Source organism: Rhinoderma darwinii, chromosome 8 (genome assembly GCF_050947455.1).
Source record: "Rhinoderma darwinii isolate aRhiDar2 chromosome 8, aRhiDar2.hap1, whole genome shotgun sequence".
Lineage (NCBI taxonomy): Eukaryota > Metazoa > Chordata > Amphibia > Anura > Rhinodermatidae > Rhinoderma > Rhinoderma darwinii.
This window is the reverse complement of record NC_134694.1, coordinates 82788609-82813778: the sequence shown is the minus strand read 5'-3', so window position 1 is coordinate 82813778 and position 25170 is coordinate 82788609. Positions and strand designations below refer to the sequence as shown.

General features: G+C 42.0%; 1 protein-coding gene across 1 annotated transcript in view; it reads left to right on the top strand.

Annotated features, from left to right (window-relative positions):
• The first annotated feature begins 8876 nt into the window (after positions 1-8876).
• Positions 8877-25170, top strand: part of DCX (doublecortin) — a 102511-nt gene continuing 86217 nt past the window's right edge. Inside the window, exons 1-2 of the mRNA XM_075835829.1 lie at positions 8877-8964; positions 14753-15136. Of these exons, the coding sequence (XP_075691944.1) occupies positions 14773-15136 (364 nt within the window). The 5' untranslated portion in view covers positions 8877-8964; positions 14753-14772. The remainder of the gene's footprint in view (positions 8965-14752; positions 15137-25170) is intronic.

Sequence of the window (25170 nt, the reverse complement as noted above, 5' to 3'; positions counted from 1 at the left end):
TCTGGGACGCCTCTAGGTTCTTCTGAACCTGGGCCCAGACTGTGCACAGTTCCCGATGAACGTCCTCTACCTCGGGATTATTGGAACAACCAGGAGAAACGGAGGAGAACCTTGGGTTAAACCCGAAATTACAGAAAAACGGGGAGACCCCTGACGAGTTACTGACCCGGTTATTCAGGGAAAATTCGGCAAGGGGAGGGAATGAGACCCAATCAAATTGACAGTCAGAGATGAAACACCTTAAATATTGTTCCAGGGATTGGTTAGTCCTTTCCGTTTGGCCATTAGTTTCGGGATGGAAGGCGGAGGAGAAGGACAGATCCATCTCCAACTTTTTACAAAAAGCTCTCCAAAATAAGGAAACAAATTGTACCCCTCTGTCAGAAACGATATTGACTGGGGCCCCATGGAGATGCAGAATGTGTTTAACAAACAAAGAAGCTAACGTCTTGGCGTTAGGTAGTTTCTTAAGGGGCACAAAGTGGCACATCTTGCTGAAGCGGTCTACTACCACCCACACCTCCGACTTGCCCTGAGATGGAGGCAAATCGGTGATAAAATCCATGGAGATATGGGTCCAAGGTCTCTGGGGAATGGGCAAGGAACGTAGTAAGCCCGCAGGTCGGGACCTAGGGGTCTTGGACTTAGCACAAACCTCACAAGCGGCGACGTAAGCCCTAACGTCTTTAGGCAACCCAGGCCACCAATAGTTTCTGGTAATGAGGTGTTTGGTACCCAAGATGCCAGGATGACCAGATAGTGCGGAGTCATGCTTTTCCCTGAGTACCCTTAGCCGGTATTGCAGGGGGACAAACAGTTTGTCCCCAGGGATGTTCCCGAGAGCTGAACCTTGATCAGCCGCGATGTCAGAAGCTAAATCAGAATCAGTGGCAGAAACGATTATACCAGGGGGTAAAATACAAGCAGGATCCTTCTCGGAAGGAGGATTGGCCATGAAACTACGTGACAGTGCATCAGCCTTAATATTTTTGGACCCAGCCCTATAGGTGACCAAGAAATTAAATCTGGTAAAGAATAGTGCCCAACGAGCTTGTCTAGGATTAAGCCTCCGGGCAGATTCTAGGAAAACCAGATTCTTATGGTCAGTAAGGACCGTTACCTGGTGTCTGGCCCCCTCCAGGAAGTGACGCCACTCTTCAAAAGCCCATTTAATGGCTAAAAGTTTGCGGTTGCCAATATCATAGTTACTCTCCGTGGGCGAAAACTTCCTAGAGAAGTAAGCACAGGGGCGGAGATGGGTGAGGGAGCTGGTACCCTGGGACAAGACGGCCCCCACTCCCACCTCGGATGCGTCAACCTCCACAATAAATGGCTCCCTTTGGTTGGGCTGAACCAGCACGGGGGCTGAGATAAAGCACTTCTTGAGGGTCTCAAAAGCCTGGACGGCCTCAGGGGGCCAATGGAGGACATCAGCACCCTTGCGAGTAAGGTCCGTAAGAGGCTTAGCGACGACCGAGAAGTTGGCAATAAATCTCCTGTAATAGTTAGCGAACCCCAAAAAACACTGTAGCACCTTCAGGGAGGCAGGTTGGACCCATTCCGCCACAGCCTGAACCTTGGCAGGGTCCATGCGGAATTCATGAGGAGTGAGGATTTGACCTAAAAATGGTATCTCCTGTACCCCAAACACACATTTTTCGGTCTTCGCAAACAGATTATTTTCCCGGAGGACCTGGAGGACCTTCCTGAGATGCTCCACGTGGGAAGACCAGTCCTTGGAAAACACCAGTATGTCATCAAGGTACACTACAAGAAAATTACCCAGGTAATCTCTCAGAATTTCATTAATAAAATTCTGGAAGACGGCAGGGGCATTACACAACCCAAAGGGCATGACCAGGTATTCGAAATGACCTTCGGGTGTGTTGAACGCAGTTTTCCACTCATCCCCCTCTTTGATGCGGATAAGGTTATATGCCCCCCGTAGATCGAACTTAGAAAACCATTGGGCCCCCTGAACCTGATTAAAAAGATCCGGAATCAAAGGAAGGGGATACTGGTTCCTTACGGTGACCTTATTCAGGTTCCGATAATCAATGCACGGCCAAAGACCACCATCCTTCTTCCCCACAAAGAAGAAGCCAGCACCTACAGGAGAAGTCGAGGGGCGAATGAAACCCTTGGCCAGGCATTCTTGGATATACTCCCTCATAGCTTCACGTTCAGGACATGAAAGATTAAATATCCTACCCTTAGGAAGCTTGGCACCAGGCACCAAATCGATGGCACAATCGTAATCTCTATGAGGGGGGCAACACCTCGGAGGCCTCCTTAGAAAACACATCAGCGAAGTCCTGAACAAACTCAGGAAGCGTGTTTACCTCATCCCGGGGAGAAATAGAGTTAACCGAAAGACATGACATCAGGCATTCACTACCCCATTTGGTGAGATCCCCAGTATTCCAATCAAACGTGGGATTATGCAGCTGCAACCAGGGAAGACCTAATACCAGATCGGACGATAATCCCTGCATCACCAGTACAGAGCACTGCTCCAAATGCATGGAGCCAACAAGGAGTTCAAAAACAGGAGTATGCTGAGTAAAATAACCATTAGCAAGAGGAGTGGAGTCGATAGGATAAGGCAAATCAATAAAAGGCATTTTTAGAGACATAGCAAATTCCACAGACATGATATTAGCAGATGAGCCAGAATCCACGAAGGCACTGCCAGTGGCAGACCGGCCAGCAAACGAGACCTGAAAGGGAAGCAAAATTTTATTGCGTTTCATATTAACGGGAAATACCTGTGCGCCCAAGTGACCTCCCCGATGATCACTTAGGCGCGGAAGTTTTCCGGCTGTTTATTCTTGCGCCTGGGACAGGTGTTCAGTAGATGCTTGTCGTCCCCACAATAGAAGCAGAGACCATTCTTCCTGCGAAAGTCTCTACGTTGTCGAGGGGACATGGAGGCCCCGAGTTGCATAGGTACCTCCGAGTCCTCCGTGGAAGAGCGAGGAGACGGGACCTCGGGGGGAATCGCAGGGAAGTCAGAGGGGAACACATTGAAACGTTCAAGCTGACGTTCCCTGAGACGTCGGTCAAGTCGTACTGCTAGGGCCATAACCTGGTCTAGGGAGTCAGAAGAGGGGTAGCTAACCAGCAGATCCTTCAGGGCGTCAGATAATCCTAACCTAAACTGGCACCTTAGGGCCGGGTCGTTCCACCGAGAAGCTACGCACCACTTTCTAAAATCAGAACAGTATTCCTCAACAGGTCTCCTACCCTGACGTAAGGTCACCAGCTGACTCTCGGCTAAGGCAGTCCTGTCAGTCTCGTCGTAAATGAGTCCGAGGGCAGAGAAAAAACGATCAACGGAGGAAAGTTCAGGGGCGTCAGGAGCCAAGGAGAAGGCCCACTCTTGGGGCCCTTCCTGGAGTCAGGATATAATGATACCCACCCACTGGTTCTCGGAACCTGAGGAGTGAGGTTTTAGGCGGAAATAAAGTCTGCAACTCTCCCGGAAGGAGAGAAAAGTCTTACGGTCACATGAGAACCGGTCAGGTAACTTGAGGTCGGGTTCTAGAGGTGAGGTGAGGGGTACTACTAAGGCAGCATCACCCTGGTTGACCCTCTGAGCCAGGGCCTGGACCTGTAGGGAGAGGCCCTGCATCTGCTGGGTCAGGATCTCAAGGGAGTCCATGATAGCGTCAGCGTAGGAGAAATGGTAGACTAGGTATGGGCTTGTTATTATGTAATGGCAGGAAGGAGGTGAAGGGAACAAGTGAGCCCTAATCTACCCACCGCCCTGTCCCTGCCTACTTGCAACGACCCGCCCTAGGCGACGGGGTACAACTTGGCGGCGGTCCCTACGCTGTCTAAGTGCAAGGGAGTACAAACAGGGAACACGCAAGGGAAGGGTCAGTAGCCCACGGAACGCCGCGAGGAAACGGAGCGGTGAATGAGTCAGTCAGGATCAGGATGTAGTGGAGTATACCAACGAGAGCACGGAGCAGGAAGCAAGCCAGGGGCAAAGCGAAGCAGGATAAGCGGAACTGAAGCAAGGCAGAAGCACGGCAGAAGCAGGCTGGAGCAAGGCAGCAGTGGGGCCAGGAATCCAAGAAGAATAACAAGCACTGAGGAAGAGAACACGGCAGGTATAAATGGACAGGGGGCGGAGCTAACTCCGACTGACCAGGCCGCGATAGGCTCTCCCACTCCTGAGCCTGCCACCCTGGTTGGTGGGAGCCGGTGTCAGTCTAAGAGGTCTGGCCTCAGGTGTCGACTGATTAATCCCGGGAGTATACACAGACGTAGTACCTGGCAGATCCTTTACAGGTAACTACATTGAGGACTAGTTACCCTGCAGGCCTGAGATGTGACCTGGTAGTGTAGTCCTAAACTAGACAGGACTTGGTGGAGTAGACAATGGGATAGGTGGCATGGAAATCAACGTGTGAGAGACAGAACCCTTGAGACGCAGGGATCTGTGACCATGAAAGGGAGAACCTTTGAGAACAGGGGTACAGAAAGAGAGGGATTGTCGCCACTACACAGTGAACGTTGAGAGCCTAACAGAGACTGTGTGAAGTAACATAGGAAAGTATCCCCAGCGGGCACCGCAAAAATAAGAATGTCACATACCCTATAAACCACGAACTACAATACCAACAAAGAAATGAGTATGTATATGGCAACTAAATAGTGAAAACATAAAAAGTACCATAAAAATCTTTTATTTCAACAGCAATACGAAATGTACAAAGTTAAAATCATTTAAAATAGCAGACACATGCTAAAAATGACTTATAAAGGAGGATTTGGCCACCCTGATAAGTACAAAACAGACGGGTAATAAATACCAGAATATGTGAAAATATGCAGCATGACATCCTAGGTGGGGAAAAGGGGACTGAAAAGCCCCACCCGTATCGCCACATTGTGCACTTATGCAAAGTTTGTTTAAAAGTTAGTGACCATTTAAGCATATTGTTCCTCTTAGGCCGAATTAAGACGACCGTAGTATACGTCCGTGTGACGGCCGTTAAAACAACAGCCATCATACGGACGCATATATTTCAATGGGGCTGTTCACGCGGCTGTTGTTTTAACGGAGTGTGTGAAGGGTCCTTTGAAAAATAGAACATGTCCCATTTCCGTCCGTTTTCACGGATCCCTCGATAGACTCAAGTCTATGGGGATCCGTGAAAACGGGTCCCGCACGGGTGCAACTTGGACGTGAAATAACTGCATTTTTTCACGTCTGAGTTTGCACTCGTTCGTGTGAATCTGGCCTTAAAGAGATAGTAACCATAAGGTTTTATGTGCCATTATATACATTTTTCTAATTCCCTTTGGTCTGTGATTGTCTTCTTTTAAAGGGGAAACAATCCAGCAACCCCATGTTACATTCCAAGTTTGGGATCTGTCGTGCATGTTATTTACAATGTGTGATTTGCTGCTGGCGAATTGGGATATTGAACAGCCAATTTGGCAGTGTTGTGTCACATAACACGACTCTCCTATATAAGTCTGTGTAGGTTTGTGCTCGCGCCAACAGCACAGTGAGGAAGCAGTTGCAAGCGATCCAAATAGCCTTCCATAGTGCTATATATTTATATTATTTTATTACAGACATGTTGTCTGCCATAGTGCTATATATATTTTTACTATCTTATTCAGACACACAGCATATCACAGTGCTTTATATTTACACAGACGTGGAGCCAGACATACATATTTTTGATATTTTTTTTGTATTATATCTGTGTTCATTTTGATTACGTGTGGTATCGGTCAGGCTAAGTTTACACTACATCTGTTATGGTCCACGTATAACCTGGGAAAATCTCCCGAAGTATGCGCCAACATGACCATAGACTTTGACTTTGAGTGTTCTTTTGCCATACGTTTGTCTACGTTTTACTAGGATAGGTTGGGATCCTGCAACTCCAACTGTATTAAAAATCATAATATATAATGAAAAAAAATGTTTAAACCACGGAATACATTTTTCTAATGCCGTGGTTCTTCTGAACTGAATTCTGAAAACTAGGCCTCATGCGCACTTCCATCACCGTTTTCACGGCCGTTTTTCACGGATCCGTGTGTCCGTGATTGTATCAGTGTGGTTCCTGTGTGTACTCCGTGTACACTTCCATGTTTCCGTTTTTTTAGTCTGCTATGGTGGTCTAAGTTCGGCCCAATAGAACCGCAGTGGTCTGTGTCTGGTGGTCATGTTATGGCCATCTATTACATTGCTTTTGTTGCTAAAGGGAGGAATTTTAATAATAGGATTTTATTATTGAATAGCTAGTTAAGCAATACCTGAATATATTCTGAAAGGGAAAATGGGGTGAGCTTTACTGAAATTAAATGCATTTTGTTGCAGTGTTTCAAAGGCTAAGTAAACCCTTCAATGGCATTTTTTTTTTGTGCCACGTGACAAGCTGTCATTTTATTTCTACTATTGTAAAAAAAAAAATACTTTTTGAGACACAGCTGCTCTGTATTCTCTATACAGAGCAGCTGTATCGTTCACTAAATTCTGCTCTCGTCAGGTCCGTGGGACTGACGGATTCAGTGAAAGCGGGTCCTGCGTGTCTCTGACACAGGATCCACCTGTAATCTATCACATCTAAGATCAAATCTTAGATGTGATAGATTGCAGGGGGATCCTGTGTCAGAGACACGCAGGACCCGCTGACACTGAACCCGTCAGGTCCACGGGAATGACGGATTCAGTTCATAGCGAAAGATACAGCTGCTCTGTATAGAGAATACAAAGCAGCAGTATCTCAAAAAGTAAGTGCTTTTTATTTAGAAAAACTATCTATTTTCACCACTTTACTAGCGATTTTAGATTTATGCTAATGAGTTGCTTAATGCCCAAGTGGGCGTGTTTTTACTTTAGACCAAGTGGGCGTTGTACAGAGGAGTGTATGACGCTGACCAATCAGTGACCAGTCAGCGTCATACACTCCTCTCCATTCATTTAGTCAGCGCATAGGGATCCTTTTAGATCAGTATGTGCTGTATTATACTAACACATTAACGATACTGTTTAGACAGTGAATAGACATTCCACAGGATGTCTATTCACAATCCCTGCACCTCGTTACTGTTTCTGTGGTAGTTACAGCAGAGCAAGAGTAATCTCGTTGTAACCTGTCATCTACAGCGTAATCTCGCGAGATTATGCTTGCTCTGCTGTAAATACCATAGAAACAGTAACGAAGTGCAGAGATTGTGAATAGACATCCCGTGGAATGTCTATTCACTGTCTAAACACTTCAGTATCGTTAATGTGTTAGTATAAGACAGCACATAAGGATCTAGCAGGATCACTATGCGCTGAAGAAATGAATGGAGAGAAGTGTATGACGCTGATTGGTCATACACTCCCCTGTACAACGCCCACTTGGTCTAAAGTAAAAACACGCCCACTTGGGCATTAAGAAACTCATTAGCATAAATCTAAAATCGCTAATAAAGTGGTGAAAATAGATTGTTTTTTAAAATAAGAAGCATTACTGTCATCTACATTATAGCGCCGATCTCCTTATGTAGGAGATAGGGCACTTATAATGTGGTGACAGAGCCTCTTTAAATATCCCACAGTGGGTAATCATCCAGCTTCCCCAGGCTCCAGAATGGCAAATCTACCTACTTATGCATAAGTACAACCACATGTTATACGACAAGGCATACTTCCCTTTCAAGATTCAGGAAAAATTAGGAGCACTAATGGCAAACATATTTCCTGTCACCCAGCTTTTCCAAAAACAGATCTAATGAACAAAACGTTATAATTACCATTGCTTTTTTTATTTTTTATTTTAAGTTGAATGGATCTGTACAGTGGTATATCAAAGAATTCATGTATTATTTAATTAACCTACTGCAGCGTTTCACAATGTTTCGAAGCCAAGTATCCCCTGCTAAAATACATTACATCAAAATATCCTCAAGGCGATGATCATACAGGACCTAGTGCACTAAAATGATTAACAAATGTGGTGATATTTTCATTTTACAGCTTATAAATCACTCACACATTATCTTATTAAACTGTGAAATGGTAACTCGCTTTACTTGTGCAAGAGTGAATCTGGATAGATCAGAACATAAAGTGATCATAAAATGGCTTGTAATGAGAGGCGTATGCTATGTATATATATATATATATATATATATATATATATATATATATATATATATAGTATGTATTTAGTCTTTGGTATGTATATATATTATAGGGCAAAAGTAGAAATAAAATGACAGCATGAGTTTGTCATGTGGCACAACTTGCTAACATATCACCATGACTGGGTTTTATATTGGAATATGAGTGCATTATCTGCATTATTTTAGCCGATATTTTTTTTGTGTTTGTATTACAACTACGATACCTAGAGCCCCCGTGGTTCTACTGAACTAGACTTAGATCACCAACAGGTTCTATGGCGATCTAAATTTGGTTCAGCAGAATCGCATAAGGTTGCAAAATGTAGCCACACAGCAGCCGTCTGAAACTCGCCTTATGTTGGTGCTAAAATGGTGCAACCCAAAAGAGTTATATGGATCGTTTAGGCCTGCTACATCTTTATATGATACCTTTTAATGGCTAACTAAAATATATATGATAACAAATAGCACACTTTCCAGACTACCTAGATCTCTTCATCAGCGATTGTTTAACATAGCATCTAAAGATTCACATATATACACAAATGGACAAAGTGGTTGTATGATATTGTAGCTGCATGATAAAAATGGGATGAAGCAGGGGAATAAATTCTAGAAGCAGAATAGGAGTTAAAATAGCAGCAGACAAAGGGTTAAAGCAAAGCAGGAGGAGTCCGCTCTTTTTAGGCACTAGGACCGGGGAGCAGTCTCACCCACCCTGGCAGGAATCCCTTGGCTTGAAGCTTGGATAACAAAGGCAGATTGGAAATTGCAGTCATTCCAGCAGCATCCTCCGCTTGTACCAGTGCTAGTCCGGTGAGTAGTCGCAGCTTTACAGTAACATCTCTGCATGTGCATTTTAAAGGGACAGTATACAATGGTGGGAAATGTATAGAACATCACGATATTGGAACATTCTCATTCACTGCGTTCATTCAGACCACTGACTTTTATCCAAATCAGGAGTCAAAATCAATGATTCACTATTATCTATTCCTTTTAGTATTCTGAGCACGTATATTGCACACATTTTAATACTGTGCTGAGAAAAATGCATAGGAAGCATGGGGCTGCATCGAGAGGATCTACTGAGGGCTGTCATTCCTTGTATCACATAGGTGACAGTGATCAAATACGTGTGGTGGCAATTGTACGGCTGGGTTCCCACAGAGCAGATTTGCTGCAGATTTTGCCAAAACCAGAATTGGATCCAGGAGAGCAGACCTATAAGCCCATCCGTTATATATTTCGTCTGTTTAGGTTCCGTTCCTGGTTTTGACTTAAAAAACGCATGCAAAATTTGCAGCAAATCTGCACTGTGGGAACCCAACCTAAAGGGTGGTTGTTACGGTAACGGTGAGTTTGACAGACAAGACGTGAAATAAGGATTAATGCCGAAAGAGTACATATAATAATGTAACGTCTAATAAAATACCCACAGTATAATAAAATGTGATATACCAATAATATGACACACATGGCACGAAGAATAAAATTATTACCTATTTACCACATAAAAAAGGGTTTAAAGGGAATAATAATTTCCTACTGATAAAAGTGTATTGAGACAATGAATACATGGAAAGGTGTGGACCCATTGTTAATGCCGCCATATAGTAGTGTAATAATATATCTTTCAGCATAGTGGGAGGTGAAGGTTGGGGATATTTTGGAAAATATATAGACTATGGGAGAGGCCAATTGTCATATGGGCTTAACCCCTCGGTGGGCATTCTTCTATGCTGCAGATGGGATGTGTTAACAGTTGCCTTGTTCCACCCATTTTCTGCAGCATGGAGCTTATAGAGATGTAAAAGATGTCTATTTAAATCCACATGTACATTTTGTCACATACTCCGCTCTGAAACAATAGAGAGCAGATTCAGGACCTGTTATCTTTTCACTATCAAATATGGACTCTAATTTTGGACTGTGTATTTTCATAAGACTTAATGGTGCTTACCTGGCACAAAGGAATTATTTTGTTAAATTTGGATAGCAAATCTTGAGAAGTATTTTTGGCTTATAGATATGAGAAGGGGTGAGGGTTATCTGTGTCGGCTGTTGATTAATAATCCTTTGTTAATGGGAGATGGCCCTATGAACCCATGTTTTAGTGGTATGCATTTCAGGAACAATAGTGTTTAGGTGCATGTGTTCAGATTTGCATAAATTAGCCAAGGTGGCATTCAGAATTCATGGTTTGAATATACCCATCCTCCTACATAAAGGCACCTATATCGATAAGCAGGTACTGGTGTAGATTTATTACTGTAAAAAATAGGAAGAGGTACGCCATGCCAAGTGACGCCATGCCAAGTGACGCCATGCCAAGTGACGCCATGCCAAGTGACACCATACTTTTTTAGTCCGTTGAGCTCGATGGACAATAGGTTGACCATTGTAGGGTCTGTAAACTGCAGATATGAAGCCTAAGTTCATTGGAGTGAACTGATAAATAGTTTTACTCCAGTTTTCTGGAAAAATAAATGGCGCGAAAGTTGCAAAAAAATGTGACTTGCAGCATTTGTGTTACACACACCATTTTACCGAAAAGTGGGTGGACCTTCCACAGGCTGACAAATTTTCCATATTTCACACCAGAAACTGGCCAAAATTATAGTCGAAATATACTCCAGCTTGTAGCTGGCGTAGATTCCCCCTTCCTGGCGCATGTACAGCCAGAAATGCACCTTCTTTATTAAGAGACGTGCACCTCTTAATAAATCAGGCGCATTTTACACCAACCTATTTTGCTTTTAGACTGGTTTGTGAAACTCCTGTCTAAGTAAATCTCCCGCATTGGGACTGTAAAGAAATTCTATTGATTTTCTAAGGACCAATTAAAGTTCAATGTATTTAGCTACAAAATACATAATGAATCTCTTTACTATATCGTCCGTTCACTCTAATACAAACTGAACTAGAATTCGATATACAATCAGTTATAGAAGACTTTGTTTGGTGGCAAATCCAGCGCTGGTTTCCGGCTGCCATCTTCCTTCCGCTGGCAACCATAATCTAAATTAATAAACGGGCACCTGCAACTCCTGTTCTGTATGTCATTGACCCCTCTGGATCTACAACTTTTGGACGGACGTATGAGGCCCAAAAACATCATGGTGTAGGAAACTACTCATCACCCAGTGTGAAAGGCTTTTCAATAAATAATTACAATTGAAAACTCCAGTTTCCAAAATGGACTCCAGCACCACACCACAGGTTAGCATGAAGTAGTTTTCCACTTATTTGAATATTTTATACTATTGATGGTAGAAATAAATGCCAAATTTTAATGTGTAATTAAAAAAAATTACTAATTATTCTGTGAGGAAAAAAAGGAAATTTAAATTTACATGTGGAGGTCCAAGAAAGTGAACATTGGTGTATAGTCACTTAGACATTCAATTTTTATTGTCAGGTTAATCTACATTCTAATGTCTATGGGGCCTGTACAAGGGCTGCCATCGTGTGAAATGATCCCCTGGAGATCTGCACTGGCTTTATCTGGCAGCTGCTCATCCCCTCTTGCTCTATTGAAGTAATATACACATTGACTGAGTCGAATGTTTCTGCTATTTTAAGAATTTGGGTTGACCGCTATAGATGCCCAAACAATGGTTTGTCTAGTAGTTACATAGAAATAACACAGACAATATTAGAGGATGATAAAGCTGAATCAGAGCTACAACCAAATCTTACTGGCTTGTTTGTGGCCATCTTGCAATGATTTTGGCAAGTATAAAGAGAAATAAAAGCAAACGGCTTGGTCGTCCTGGCTGAATGAACTCCATGACATGATGACTGAGGGACGTGTGAGGCCTCTCAGTGTCAGTCACATTAAATCTAAATTGACATGCAGAACATCTTAAGGGAGACACTGGTTGATTATTGTTCAGACGAGCATTCATAGAACGCTCGTTGCCGATAATTGGCCTGTGTAAACAGGGGAACGATCAGCAGATGAACGAGCAAACGCTCGATCGTCGTCTGGTCATATCGCTTTAAAAAAGTAAAATATTATCGTTGGCATGATAATAATGTATAGGGACGAGCGATCGGAGTAACGACCGCTCGTCCCGATCCATAGATCCGCGTGACAGGAGCAAACGAGCGCCGATCAACGATGTCTCGTTGATCAGCGCTCGCTGCACCGGCCGATGTAAAAGGGCCTTTATGAGCTGGATCAGATAATGGTAAAGGATAGGTGGCCACAGACATGAGGATTTGTAAATCCAATATTGAGCCATTGTAATAGTTCTGTTAAAGTACAATAATCGCATATGATCAAGTGCAGTTCTCTGAATCATTTGGAAAAAGTACAGTATTAGAGAGAGAAAATGTTTTCATTTTTATTGTAATCCTTTGATTTTGACATATATTTGGCAATCTGATGACTCCTGATTTGTGAATGAGGCATATCCAACATACTGGACATGATGTCTTAGTAGAGGATCAATATTACGGCTATTATTTAATGGTTTTGTTTATGGGACATTTGTATTTATTTTATATATTGTTATTTTAAAAAAATATTGTTTTTTTTCTGTTACATTTCTGTACAAAAATGTCGTCTATGGTGATCTTTATGGATAAATAGGCACAAATGAGCATTAACTGAAATACACTGCAATAAATAATCTGTATTGTTAGGCAGGGAATTTAGTCTTTCCCTCTGAAATTAGTCTTGTAATCCTGATTCGTACAGTATCATGTTAGCTTTAGACAGCTCCTTAATCCCATCTGAATGTCCTGTCTCACACGATGTCTTGGCTGGCAGCTTTGCCTATGGTCATACGACTTGTAGGACATGCCATGTGATAATTGGCTTTCTTGTTGCATCTCTCAGCCATGGCAACTGATTCTTTTGTGTCGACTAAGGCTGCGGCAGAATCAAATAGATGACATCATGCCACATGTGCTAGGAGTGTCTTTTATATTTAGGAAATGTGGTGGCTTGTAAAAGAATGAAACAGATTCATGGAGATGACTCATGGGAAACACTGTAAACTGCACTTGATAAAAGCGTTTTTATAGGCAAACGATAAGACTATAGAAGTAAAGGCTTGGGAATAAAACACAGGAGACAATTTTGTGGTGTTCACACTTCTGCCATAATGTACAGGATCCGTTTATATGATGATGTGTAAGTAAAATGAAATCCAACATTTTGGATCATACCCATAATATAGAAGAGACAATATTTCAGCTGTGCCTGAAATCTCCTAATTATATCTAGTATTATAGGAGACGTTTATAGAACTTTGTTTTATGGATCTTTATATATTTTATTTTCTAGTTTTTATATAATATAAACATTTGGTATGCCCATTCAATTCCTGGCAGTTAACACAACTATCAGCTGTCTGTGTCATGGTGAAAAAGCAGGAGTGTCCAACGCAGATTTATTTATTACATTCTGTCAAGTTTTCTTATACGACCCGAAAAAAAATAGGGATTGTATACCTTCAGATGAATGTCATTTACTGGATTATACACGTTTGGAAACTTTTAGTGATCTTTCTCTTTAGTGTACCCCGGATTGAATATAATGTAGCTGCATACAAAAACTCTAATACACTGCACTTCTATTATTGGAATGGTTTCCTTTCAAAGGAGGGTGGCAATCTTATAATAAGGTGTGGCATTGGCCCAAAAACCTAATTTACTGTGAATCCATCATGCAGTTTACTGTTTATAATGTCCTTTATTCTGACTAGGCCTTGTCTTAAAAAATATCTACCTCTGCTGACAGTCTGCAAGAAAGCCGATTTTAGGATTTAATTTTCCAGTGACTTTCCTGCTCTAATATTGGACCTGGGTGTGAATGGGTGTAGACGGAAACTGTCGGCCATTGGTAAAAAAAAATGCAGCAGACAATATTTTTGGGCAGACATGTGGCAGATAATGTCCCAAAAATATAATGTTCGAATTCTGTCCATGGTCATGTGATGGACACACAGGTGATCGGCTCCTTAGAAGACACAGCTCTGATGCATATACTGTAACGAGCCATGCACCTGTGTGTCCATCACATGACCATGGAGAGAATTTTATTCAGTGGAAGTAAACCATGAATGTTCCTGCTGAACAACAACAAGCAGAGATCTTAAAAAAACAAACAAAAAAACCCCAGAAATTATGTTGGAAAATTGTATAACTTTTAATTATACAAAAAATAACATTAATTTCCTAAAACCGTACAAAAACTTTAAATATCAGAATTACTCCCTGTCTTTTTCTGTCTCTTTGTCTTTAACTAATCCTATAAAATTCTATTTAAGACAAAAATCCTCAAACAAAATGTCACCTTTGTAGCAATAAACTAAGCTCATTAATCTTCAAGGACCAGACAATGCCCAGGATTTGTATGGGCTCAGGTGTTATGGCTGCTGTTTGTCTCAATTAGCAATCCGTGCTTTTCACCATGCCTCAGTTGAGTCACTTTTGGTATAAATTATTCACAATCTTTGAGTAACATGAGAATGTGCCTGTAACAAGTAAAAGGAATTATTAATGTTACATGGGGATTGCCCTGTTTTGTAGTATCTCTGGGCGAGACATGGGAGAAACATTCTCATCTCTGCTTGAATGACTCTTCTAGGTCTCCAGAGGAACTCAGACATGGAGCTCGATTTTGGTCACTTTGATGAAAGGGATAAGACTTCCAGGAATGCACGAACATCTCGAATGAACGGATTGCCCAGTCCTACACACAGTGCCCACTGCAGTTTTTACAGAACCCGCACTTTGCAAGCTCTCAGCAACGAAAAGAAAGCCAAAAAGGTCCGGTTCTACCGTAATGGAGATCGATATTTCAAGGGAATAGTGTATGCTGTGTCTACTGATCGGTTCCGAAGTTTTGATGCCCTCCTAGCTGACCTGACCAGGTCACTCTCTGATAATATTAATTTGCCCCAGGGTGTTCGCTTCATTTACACTATTGATGGAATCAACAAAATCTCCAGTATGGATGAACTTGAGGAAGGTGGGTTAAAGTTTTCTTACATTTTTATGAACTATATGAAAAAATTTAATATTTTTGCAGAAATATGTTTTATCTGTGTTTACGTGTATGTATATCACATTCTCAAATCATACATGGATACATTTATGTAAATGCTAAATAAACAGGATAAATATATTAAGTGGAACTTTTCATTATACCAAATTTTTTTATGGTCAGGAGTTAGAGGGCACCACCGTAAAATGAGTCCCTTCTCCGTCAGATCTGCTGAATCAGTCTCTCCTGTTGCCTGGCGGCACATAAGTGCTGTGTAGTGTTAAAGGGTCTGCACTGCAAATCCTGGAGGGGGGAATAGTGGGGCAGTGCTGCTTTTGGAATTTTGGTCAATGCTAAAGAATGGTACTGGTAGAGGCTGCGTATCCTTGCCTGCCTGACTCAAAGTGGTGGTTCGATCTTTCCCTGTTGCAAATTTGCAACTGATTTATATTTCTAAACGTAACTGGGCTCATACAGTATATGAAAACTAGTGCAAGTAAGAACTGCAAGCAGCTAGATTCCAACTTCTATCTATCTACCCTCCCAAAACCGTCCCCTCTGCTTTTGAGTTAAGGCGGTAGCGGTCACCTGGATAGGCCAGAGTATGACACAGGGGACCACCACACTGTATAATACACCATCGTGCCTCCCATACAGTATAATTACCACACAGATGCCCCCATACAGTATAGTGCTCCATAGCGGACCCCATAGAGTATAATACACCATAGCTGCAGCGAATCGCTGGCCTCAGCAATCATGTGCCGTTCATGGCAGTATCACCGCTGAGGCCAGCAATTGGCTGCAGCAGTACGTGATCAATTCAGGATCTGAAACATCATGTATTACAAATTAAAGGGGTTTTCCCACAACCACATGTATCCCTAATCCACAGGATAAGAGGTTAAATGTGTGATCACTGGGGCCCCCTAGCGATGAGGAGAACGTGGGACCAAAAGTCCCCCGAAGTGCTCCATAAGAATGGAGCGCTGGTGCTCATGCTCGGCCAGCGCTACATTCATTTCCATAGGACTTCCCGGACCGATTTCTCCGGCAACTCCATAAAAATGAATGGCGCAATGGTCGAGCTTTCACATCAGCGCTCCATTTTTATGGATCACTGCGGGGGACTTTCGGCTCCCCATTCTCCTCATCGCTGGGGGTCCCAGGGGTCAGACCCCCAGCGATCACACATGTATCCCCTATCCTGTGGATTAGGGATAAATGTTTGTGAGAAAACCCCCTTTAATTCTATATGGGGCATGATCCACTTGGGCTTTTTTATATTTAAGAAGCCAGTGCCTGGAGACACTAGCATTGCTAAAATAAAATAAATAAATGTCATTCATTTTATGATGTTAGAAACGCTAGTGTCTCCAGGCACTCTGTTTATTTTTACTTCACTCACCACACTGTTTTTTACTGACCGGTGACTTGGTGCCGTGGTGCCTATAAATGTTGAGTGCGTGTCCTGCATCCTCACTCCGGGCAAACATAGTGCTATTGCGCCCAGCGTCGTAGTGACGTACTCACGCTGGGAGCAGGCAGCTCACGAACCACAGTCAGACCGTGACTCGTGAGCTGCCTGCATTATGTAAGGTCAACGTAAGCAAATTCAATTTGCTTTACGTTGACCTTACAGAGGGGAGAGGGCATGGCTGGCAACAGGGAGCCCGAGACCTCCCGGGACAGCGGTGAAAAACCGGCACTGTCCCGCCGGATCCGGGATGGTTGGGAGCTATGCCACTACACCCATCATTCAAAGGCAGAGGGGAGGATTTAATGCCAAAAGCTCAGGACACTTCACTGGTTAAAGGCTATGTACATGTTTGAAAGGCATTATTTTAACTTTTAGTGTGTTTTGAGCAACTTTATAATTAGATTTTATTAAAAATACATTTTTACTATTTGAGATACAACTGCTCTCTATGCTGCATACAGAGCACCTGTATCTTACGCTGAATCCTGTACTCGTCAGGTCCGCGGGACTGACGGGTTCAGTGTCAGCGGGTCTTGCATGTCTCTGACATGCAGGATTCACCTGTTATCCATCAAATCTAAGTTCATAACATAAATGTGATCCTACGTGTCAGACAAGCAGGACCTGCTGATATTGAACCCGTCAGGCCTGCGGACTTGGCGGCTTCAGGTCTTAATGCATGATACAGCTGCTTTGTATACAGGCTACAGAGCAGCTGTATCTCAAAAAGTAAATTTTTTAAAAATTAAACTAATTATAAAGTTGAACAAAACCCACTGACGCTGACTCCCGGCCACTTCCTGATTACATGGTCGGGAGTTACAGAAACCGCGTAACTCGCTGAGCTACGCTGTTTCCGTAACTCCCATAGTAGTGAATTGCAGTTACGGAGGCAGCATAACATGCGAGCTACGCTGTTCTCGTAAGTAGTATTCAGTTCCATAAAAGTTACGAAGACCACATAGCTCAGCGAGTTACGCTGTTTCCGTAACTCCTGACCATGTAATCAGTAAGTGGCTGGGAGGCAACGTGAGCACAAAAAGCTAGAACGGGGTTTATGGGGCCCGTTCTAGAGATAGGTGGGACCTGCATCTATCTGACATTTATGACATATCCTGTGGATATGTCATAAATGTCCTTCATGGGAAAACCCCTTTAAGAAAAAAGATGGCTTAATCTTTTTACAATGTACAAATTAGGGCTGGACGATTAATCAAATTAATTCGCCCTCAAGGCTTCTGACGATTCTATTTTTAACAATCGTTGAATCGATTCCCTAGTGGCAACATGCTGAAGGAGGAAGCTCCGCCTTGCTGCCTCGTCACATGCCTGGTCCGCCCCGTCTGAGAAGCTGCACCCCGTCGCCCTTATCTGCTCCCTGTTCTGTCCCGGCTCTGCCTCTACCGTTTCACGCGACCCTGATTGGGCTGTGAAAAAACGGCCCATGTGTAAGCTGGATTTCCCAGCCGGGCCACGGTACGTGTGAACGGGTCTCTTGGCATCAGTCATATATGGTGCTAGGAGTTCCTGCTTCCCCATGGAACTGCTGATCTGTACTGAACAAAATGATACAGTATGGAACAGCATAATATGGAACTCCTAATATTGTGCCATACCCCCTTCTAGATAGCACCACGATAGCTTCCTCTAGGAGCGGAATACCCGGCCAGAGCTTTGCCGACGCTCTTGCCGGGGATTCCACTCCTAGAGTGAGTCCCTGATGTCTTTGCCATATGGACAGTGATGTCAGGGGCTCCCTCTAGAAGCGGAGCCGCTGGACAGTGCATCGCAAGATCTCTGGCTGGGGACTCCTGTCTTGGGAAAGCCCTTGACGTGTCAGGGGCTACTCCTGGAGCAAAATCCCTGGCCAGAGCATTGCCGACCCTCTGGCAGGGGATTCCGCTCTTAGAGGGAGCCCCTGACGCCACTGTCCCTATATAGACAGACCTCAAGGACTCCCGATAGAGGCAGCTAATGTGGTGCTATCTACGGCTGGCACTGTCTATGTAGGTACTACCCACCAGGTCATTGCGGTTCTACATCGGCACTGTGGTGTTTTCAGGGGGTTGGAACAAAAAAAAACCCTGACAAATGGAATCCATACGTTTTTTGTTTTTTTAACGCCCATGAAAGACTGATGACAGATGGACTGGAAATGAATGAAAATTTGGAGACAAACTGATGCAAAACGGCTATTGATCAACTCTTCGTTTTTAATGCCCATTTTTTTTCACTGTGGTGTGAATGTAGCCTAAATGACTATGATGTCAGGAGTCCCGTTCACATACACAGTGGTTAGACTGGGAAATCCAGCTGACATACAGACCGTTTTTTACAGTCCAATCACAGTCGTGTGAATCTGGACATTTGCATTACAGTGTCCTGCTCCGACTTGGACACTATAATGTAATCTCTCCCCAAAGTAGCCGCTCAGGGCTATCGGCTTGGCCCTGCTGCAATTTAGACTGGTCTCGCCCGCAATGTCGGAGACCAGCTGATGTGATGAGGGGCAAAGATGGATGTTAGTGGACGCAGTGCATAATTGATTACAGATTCTGTTAACCTGTTCCCTGCCGGGGAACAGGTTTATAGAAGTTATAATCCATTAGATATACATTTTTCCAGTTGTATTTCTGATAAAATTGTGTTACGTTACGTACAGTTATTATAGTAATATATGTTTAAAAAGTAATTTATGTAAAAAAAATAATTTTATTAAATTATCTCAAGATTTTTTTTCAATCTATTTAACAGTTTTAAGAAAATCGAGATTCAAATCCAAAATCGCCCATGGGGTTGAAAAAAAATTCTAGATTTTATTTTTTGGCAAAAAAGCCCTAGTACAAATATATAATTGGAGAGTACAGAGATCTTTCTAATGATATTTTTGCACCTATGCCTGTAACAAAGACAAGGGGGCATCTTCTACGTCTGGAGGAGAAAATGTTTCACCTTCATCACAGACAGGGATTCTTTACTGTGAGAGCAGTGAGACTATAGAACTCTCTGCCACAGGATATTCAAGTTCAAGAAGGGCCTTGATGTGTTTCTTGAAAAATATAATATTACAGGTTAGGAGTACTAGATTCTGGAGATGGGACGTTGATCCAGGGATTTTTTCTGATTGCCATATTTGGAGTCAGGGAGCAATTTCTACCCTAATAAGACAATTGTCATCTACCTTATGGGGCTATTGCCTTTCTCTGGATCACTACGTTAGGATTAGAGGTTGGACTTGATGGACGTGTGTCTTTGTTTTCAACCTTAACTATGTAACTATATGTAACAATCATAAAACTTTTGGACAGTTAATGATAATCATTACGTTCCTGACCAGCTTGAGATATAAAAAAATATAAAAAAGTCCAGCCTAAATCTCCTAGTATAGCTTGAAGCTAGCCCCATGGATGGCAAGCTATCAGAATTGTATTGATTGGTTGTCATTTGTGACACCATGTCTTCCATTTGTAACCGCTATTAAAAAAAACAGCTCTAAGTTAGTGATCAGTGGTTAATATATGTTTTATTCTGGCAAGATACAACAAATATGCCCCCCCCCCCCCAGTGCCCAATGTATCATGGAAAATTGGAGATTGTAATAATGGTTGAGAATATTTTTCAGTCACCTGAGCTTTACGTCTGTTAATTGTTTCCAAATTGTACAGACAGACACTGACTTCACTGCATTGGGTCTGTATATAGAATTTTGTCCACATATTGTATTGTTCCTCCCAGGAAACATTTTGCTATTAACTTTGGTGATTAGATGCCTCTGGGCTGGATTATTTCCTGCTATGGAGTTGGATAAGGTTGCCTTAGAAAGCAATAAATGCTTGCTCTGAATGTTGGAAACCACTTAGGGGCTTGGCATATGATGCCTAGTCTCTCCAGGAGGTCCGCACTCTTCTGTGATTGATGAGTTTACACATTATTTAAAAAGCATTTATGGCTCATTTTAGAAAACCCCTAGCTGATTTAAAAAAAAAAAAACCTCAAAAGCAGTGGTGCAAATGGCATAACATCTGCGGACAGAAAATATTCTGCTATATTTAAACCTGAATACCCATCTATATATGTCATATCCGGTTAAAATTTAATTTACAATACTGTAAAATAAATACCCGACCCAGTGCAATGTAAAGGATAAAATTGGTCAAATTTTAAATACTTATGTATCATCTATTCTAGATCTTGCTGTATGCAAAAATGCTGAAAAATGCAACTGTAATATATATTTTAACCATGTCTATATGTTATGAAGAGCCAAAGTTTAGGCATGAAAATCAATATCAATCCATTATATTTGAAATGCTTATAAATCAAGTATATCCAGAAAGTGGAAAATGGCATATCAATGTAGCGCGCCCCACTCTCTGCCTCGTACTTACAATTCCCCGGTTCATGCTGCCATCCTCTCAGTCCTCGCTCTGCATCTGGCGACCGCTGTGGTCACCAACGCTAGTCACTGGGTGCTAGCGCGCGATGACCCATGTATTCTTAAAGGCGCACCGTGTGCCAAAGTCAAATTCTCCCAGACACCATAGGTATAAAGGACATTCTCTCCCAATACACTTCGCCAAAGCAATTTGTTTCCTTTTGTGTTCCAAGTCATTTCTGCTGTTTAGTGTTTGAATTCCTGTGTACCGACCTTTTGCCTGTTCTTGACCATCCATGCCTGCTCTGACCTATAACTACGTTTACCGTAACAAACCCCTGCAGCCTGCCCTAACCTTTTAGCTTTCCTAACCACTCTGCTTCTATTCACGTCAGCCTTCACCAAGGGAGACTACTCCAGATGTAGCAATCTGGGGTACCCCCACAGCAAAGTCCACATCCCTGTACAGGGGTTAAAGAGTGAAGCCCTGGGGTTCCCTTAGACTCAACTCCCAGAGTAGCCCCAAATCAAATCCTTTGTAGTCAAGGAGGGTTCACACCACCATCTGCTGGCCCAGTTACAGCCCATTCCTCGGGCTGCATGACAATCAAGGAGGGCCAACTATTCATTTATGGCCAGCTTCAATCACTCTTGGAGTACTGCAAATTTTCATATTAGCTCACTTTCTTAGAACAAATGTAACAATTGATGGAGGAAGAAATTAACATCTTTGTTATGGTTTAGCAAAGTTTAGACTTGGTGATCATGGGGGCATTTTAATTTTTCCCTCCTAAGCAGCGGTGTACTATTAGGGGTTCAGAGATATAAGTTGTACCAGGGCCCAAGGACCCTTCCGCCAAATAAAAGACCCCTTGGTACTGTAGGTGAAGGACCCGGGTACAAATTTTGCATGGGGCCGAGGACCATAGTATAGTATATATCAGGACATTATAATACAAATGTCCAAGTGTAAACATTTTAAGGCTTTTGCTAAGGAATATAGGTTTTGTACACAGTTGTAATTTTTTTATTCGGCTTTGGATACCAATTATAGACTCTTGTACTGCAGAGGAATGTAACCACTTGGCATTCAATTTCATATAACTTAGCTGTGTGCCTACTGTACCTTTTGCCATTATGACAAGTTTCTTAAGTTTACACACTCCCATAATTGTCTCATGGAAGTTTTCTTTACATCATGTTTAATAACATTGCAGAGTTACCTTACTTCATCTCATATAATTGCTTTCTGATGGTGTCTTAATATGGGATCAGTCACTTTGCAAAGCTAAGTACTTTTATCTTACAAAGATCAAAGACCCAGCATATTCTAGAGAATTTATGAAAGTAAAAAAATAAATTATGTTTTGCTGAATAGCAGACCGTGGATTTCATTAAGCAGATTTTTTTTTTTACTAATTTGTGTATTAAAGGGTCACATCACGGCCTAGAATTATGAGGCCCTGCTTAATGTAAAAAGTAATGTCATAGTTACTTTGTTGAAAAGATTAACTGCATTGGACCTCAAATCATGTCCTAACTGGTTAGCCAAGAGAAAAAGAGCAGCTTGGGTTGACCTTCTGTCATTGAGTAAGATAAGATGGCTATTATTACAATGGTACGCTATATCTTTTTGAAGTACAGCTCCATTGAATGCTACCATATGTTTTAGTTTTTATTAATATCCTCAAGTGTCCTTAACCATCACATATCGGAGTTGCTTCTATTCCAAAACAATTACTTTTTTCATACAGCTGTAAAATAAGGAATATACAATTAACCCTAACAATGTTATATATGTAAAAGAGAGAATCATGACTGCAGTAGTTTACTCATGGAACCATGATTTCTTAAAGCATACCCCAAAATGTATAACTTTGGTACATGACATACTTTGTTCACACTATTGCAATGGCTTATCATTATAATGGATGACCATGTTGCTGGTTCTGAAGGAGTCTCAACAGAATAGAGTCCATCAGATTTCCATCTGAATTCTGTGCTTTTTTAAAAGGAAAAATAGTGCTACAGACTGCACTATTCTTGCCACCAAAAATACCGGAATTCCTGACAAAATGGCTAAGAAACCAGTGTGAACAAAGCCTAAAACACAGTCATTTGAAATTATGTCCTTTGAAAAATAACACTTTTGCTTCGGCCCAGTTCTAGTCTCTAAAAATCACAAGCAATGGAGACCTCGGCAAAAACCATCATAAATAGCATTAAATCACAGTATGGGTTATAGATTTCAGTGGATTGTCATTGAGTATAAATTCTGCCCGATATGTGTTAGAAAGTTTTAGGAAGTATGACGGTAACCTCTTTTGGTGTCTGGTGGACAGGTTCATTCCCAAGTGTGCCGAGTTGTCAGTTGTGTTTCATATATATATCTCTCTATATATATATATATATCTCATGCTTGAGAAAGGCTCTATTGTAGAGCTGAAACGTTGCACTGAACTGATGGATCAATAAGGCACTCTTAACCGTTATTTGCAATATCTCTGGAGTGCTGCCTGATTTTCTGGATTTATACATCTGGGTGACCTTGGTCGTGTCCCTGGCGGGCTTGCACCGCCTACTATTGCTATTTTGGCTATGCGGCTCTCTATCTATCTATCTATCTATCTATCTATCTATCTATCTATCTATCTATCTATCTATCTATCTATCTATCTATCTATCTATCTCTCTATCTCTCTCTCTATCTATCTATATATCTCTCTATCTATCTATATATCTATCTATCTTTTATACCCTGTTTGGTTGGAATTCTAATAATGTTTATTTTTATTTTTTTAGGGAAAATTGTTTATTCAGTAGATTCAAAAAATATGAATCACTTTTAAGTCTCCTGTTGTGTGAATTATAAATGTCTGCAGTATTTTCTATTCTAAAAATATAAGGCTTGCCCTTATGCTGCTTAACATTGGTTTTGAGTGCTTTACACTGCATTCTATCTACTGGAAATTGAACAATGCAAGTGGAGCATGAAATAGCAATGTATTGATCATATCACGAACTGCTTGGTCATGCCTCCTATTTGTGATTTGCCTGTAGCTATTTCACTTGTATTTCTCAGTTTTTCTAAGGCTGGGTTCACACGACCTATTTTCAGACGTAAACGAGGCGTATTATGCCTCGTTTTACGTCTGAAAATAGGGCTACAATACGTCGGCAAACATCTGCCCATTCATTTGAATGGGTTTGCCGACGTACTGTGCGGACGACCTGTTATTTACGCGTCGTCGTTTGACAGCTGTCAAACGACGACGCGTAAAAATACAGCCTCGTCAAAAGAAGTGCAGGACACTTCTTTGGACGTTTTTGGAGCTGTTTTCTCATAGACTCCAATGAAAACAGCTCCAAAAACGGACGTAAAAAAACGCCGCGAAAACGGCGTGAAAAACGCAGCGAAAAATGCGAGTTGGTCAAAAAACGTCTGAAAAGCAGGGTCTGTTTTCCCTTGAAAACAGCTCTGGATTTTCAGACGTTTTTGGTCACTACGTGTGCACATACCCTTATAGCGATGAACAATGAGGGCAGGTTTAATTAATTAATTTTCATTGTAATTATTCTTAGAATTGCTCAACGTCTATAAATATTAATTATGCTGTAAGTTAATATACACTATATGGCTAAAAGTATGTGCACACCTATAAGATTTTGTTGGACATCACATTTCAAATTCATGGGGATTAATTTGGAGTTGGGTCTCCTTTTCCGGCTAGAACAGCCTCCACTCTTCTGGGAAGGCGTTCTATAAGATTTTGGAGTGTGTCTTTTGAGAATTTGTGCCTATTCACCTAAAAGAGCCATTGTGAGGTTAGACACTGATGTTGGATCAGAAGTTCTGGCTCACAGTTGGCGTTTCAATTTATCCCAAAGGTGTTTGATGGGGTTGAGGTAAGAAAACTGTGCAGGCCACTCTAATTCCTCCACACCAAACGCGTCACACCATGTCTTTATGGACCTCTCTTTGTTCACTGGTTCACAGCCATGCTGGAACAGAAAGGGACCTTCCCCAAACTGTTCCCTCAAATTTGGATGCATACAATTGTCTAAAAAGTCTTTGTATGCTGTAAAATTAATATCACCCTTCACTGGAAATAAGGGGCCTAACCCAAATGCAGAAAGACTATTATCCCTCCTCCACCAGATTTT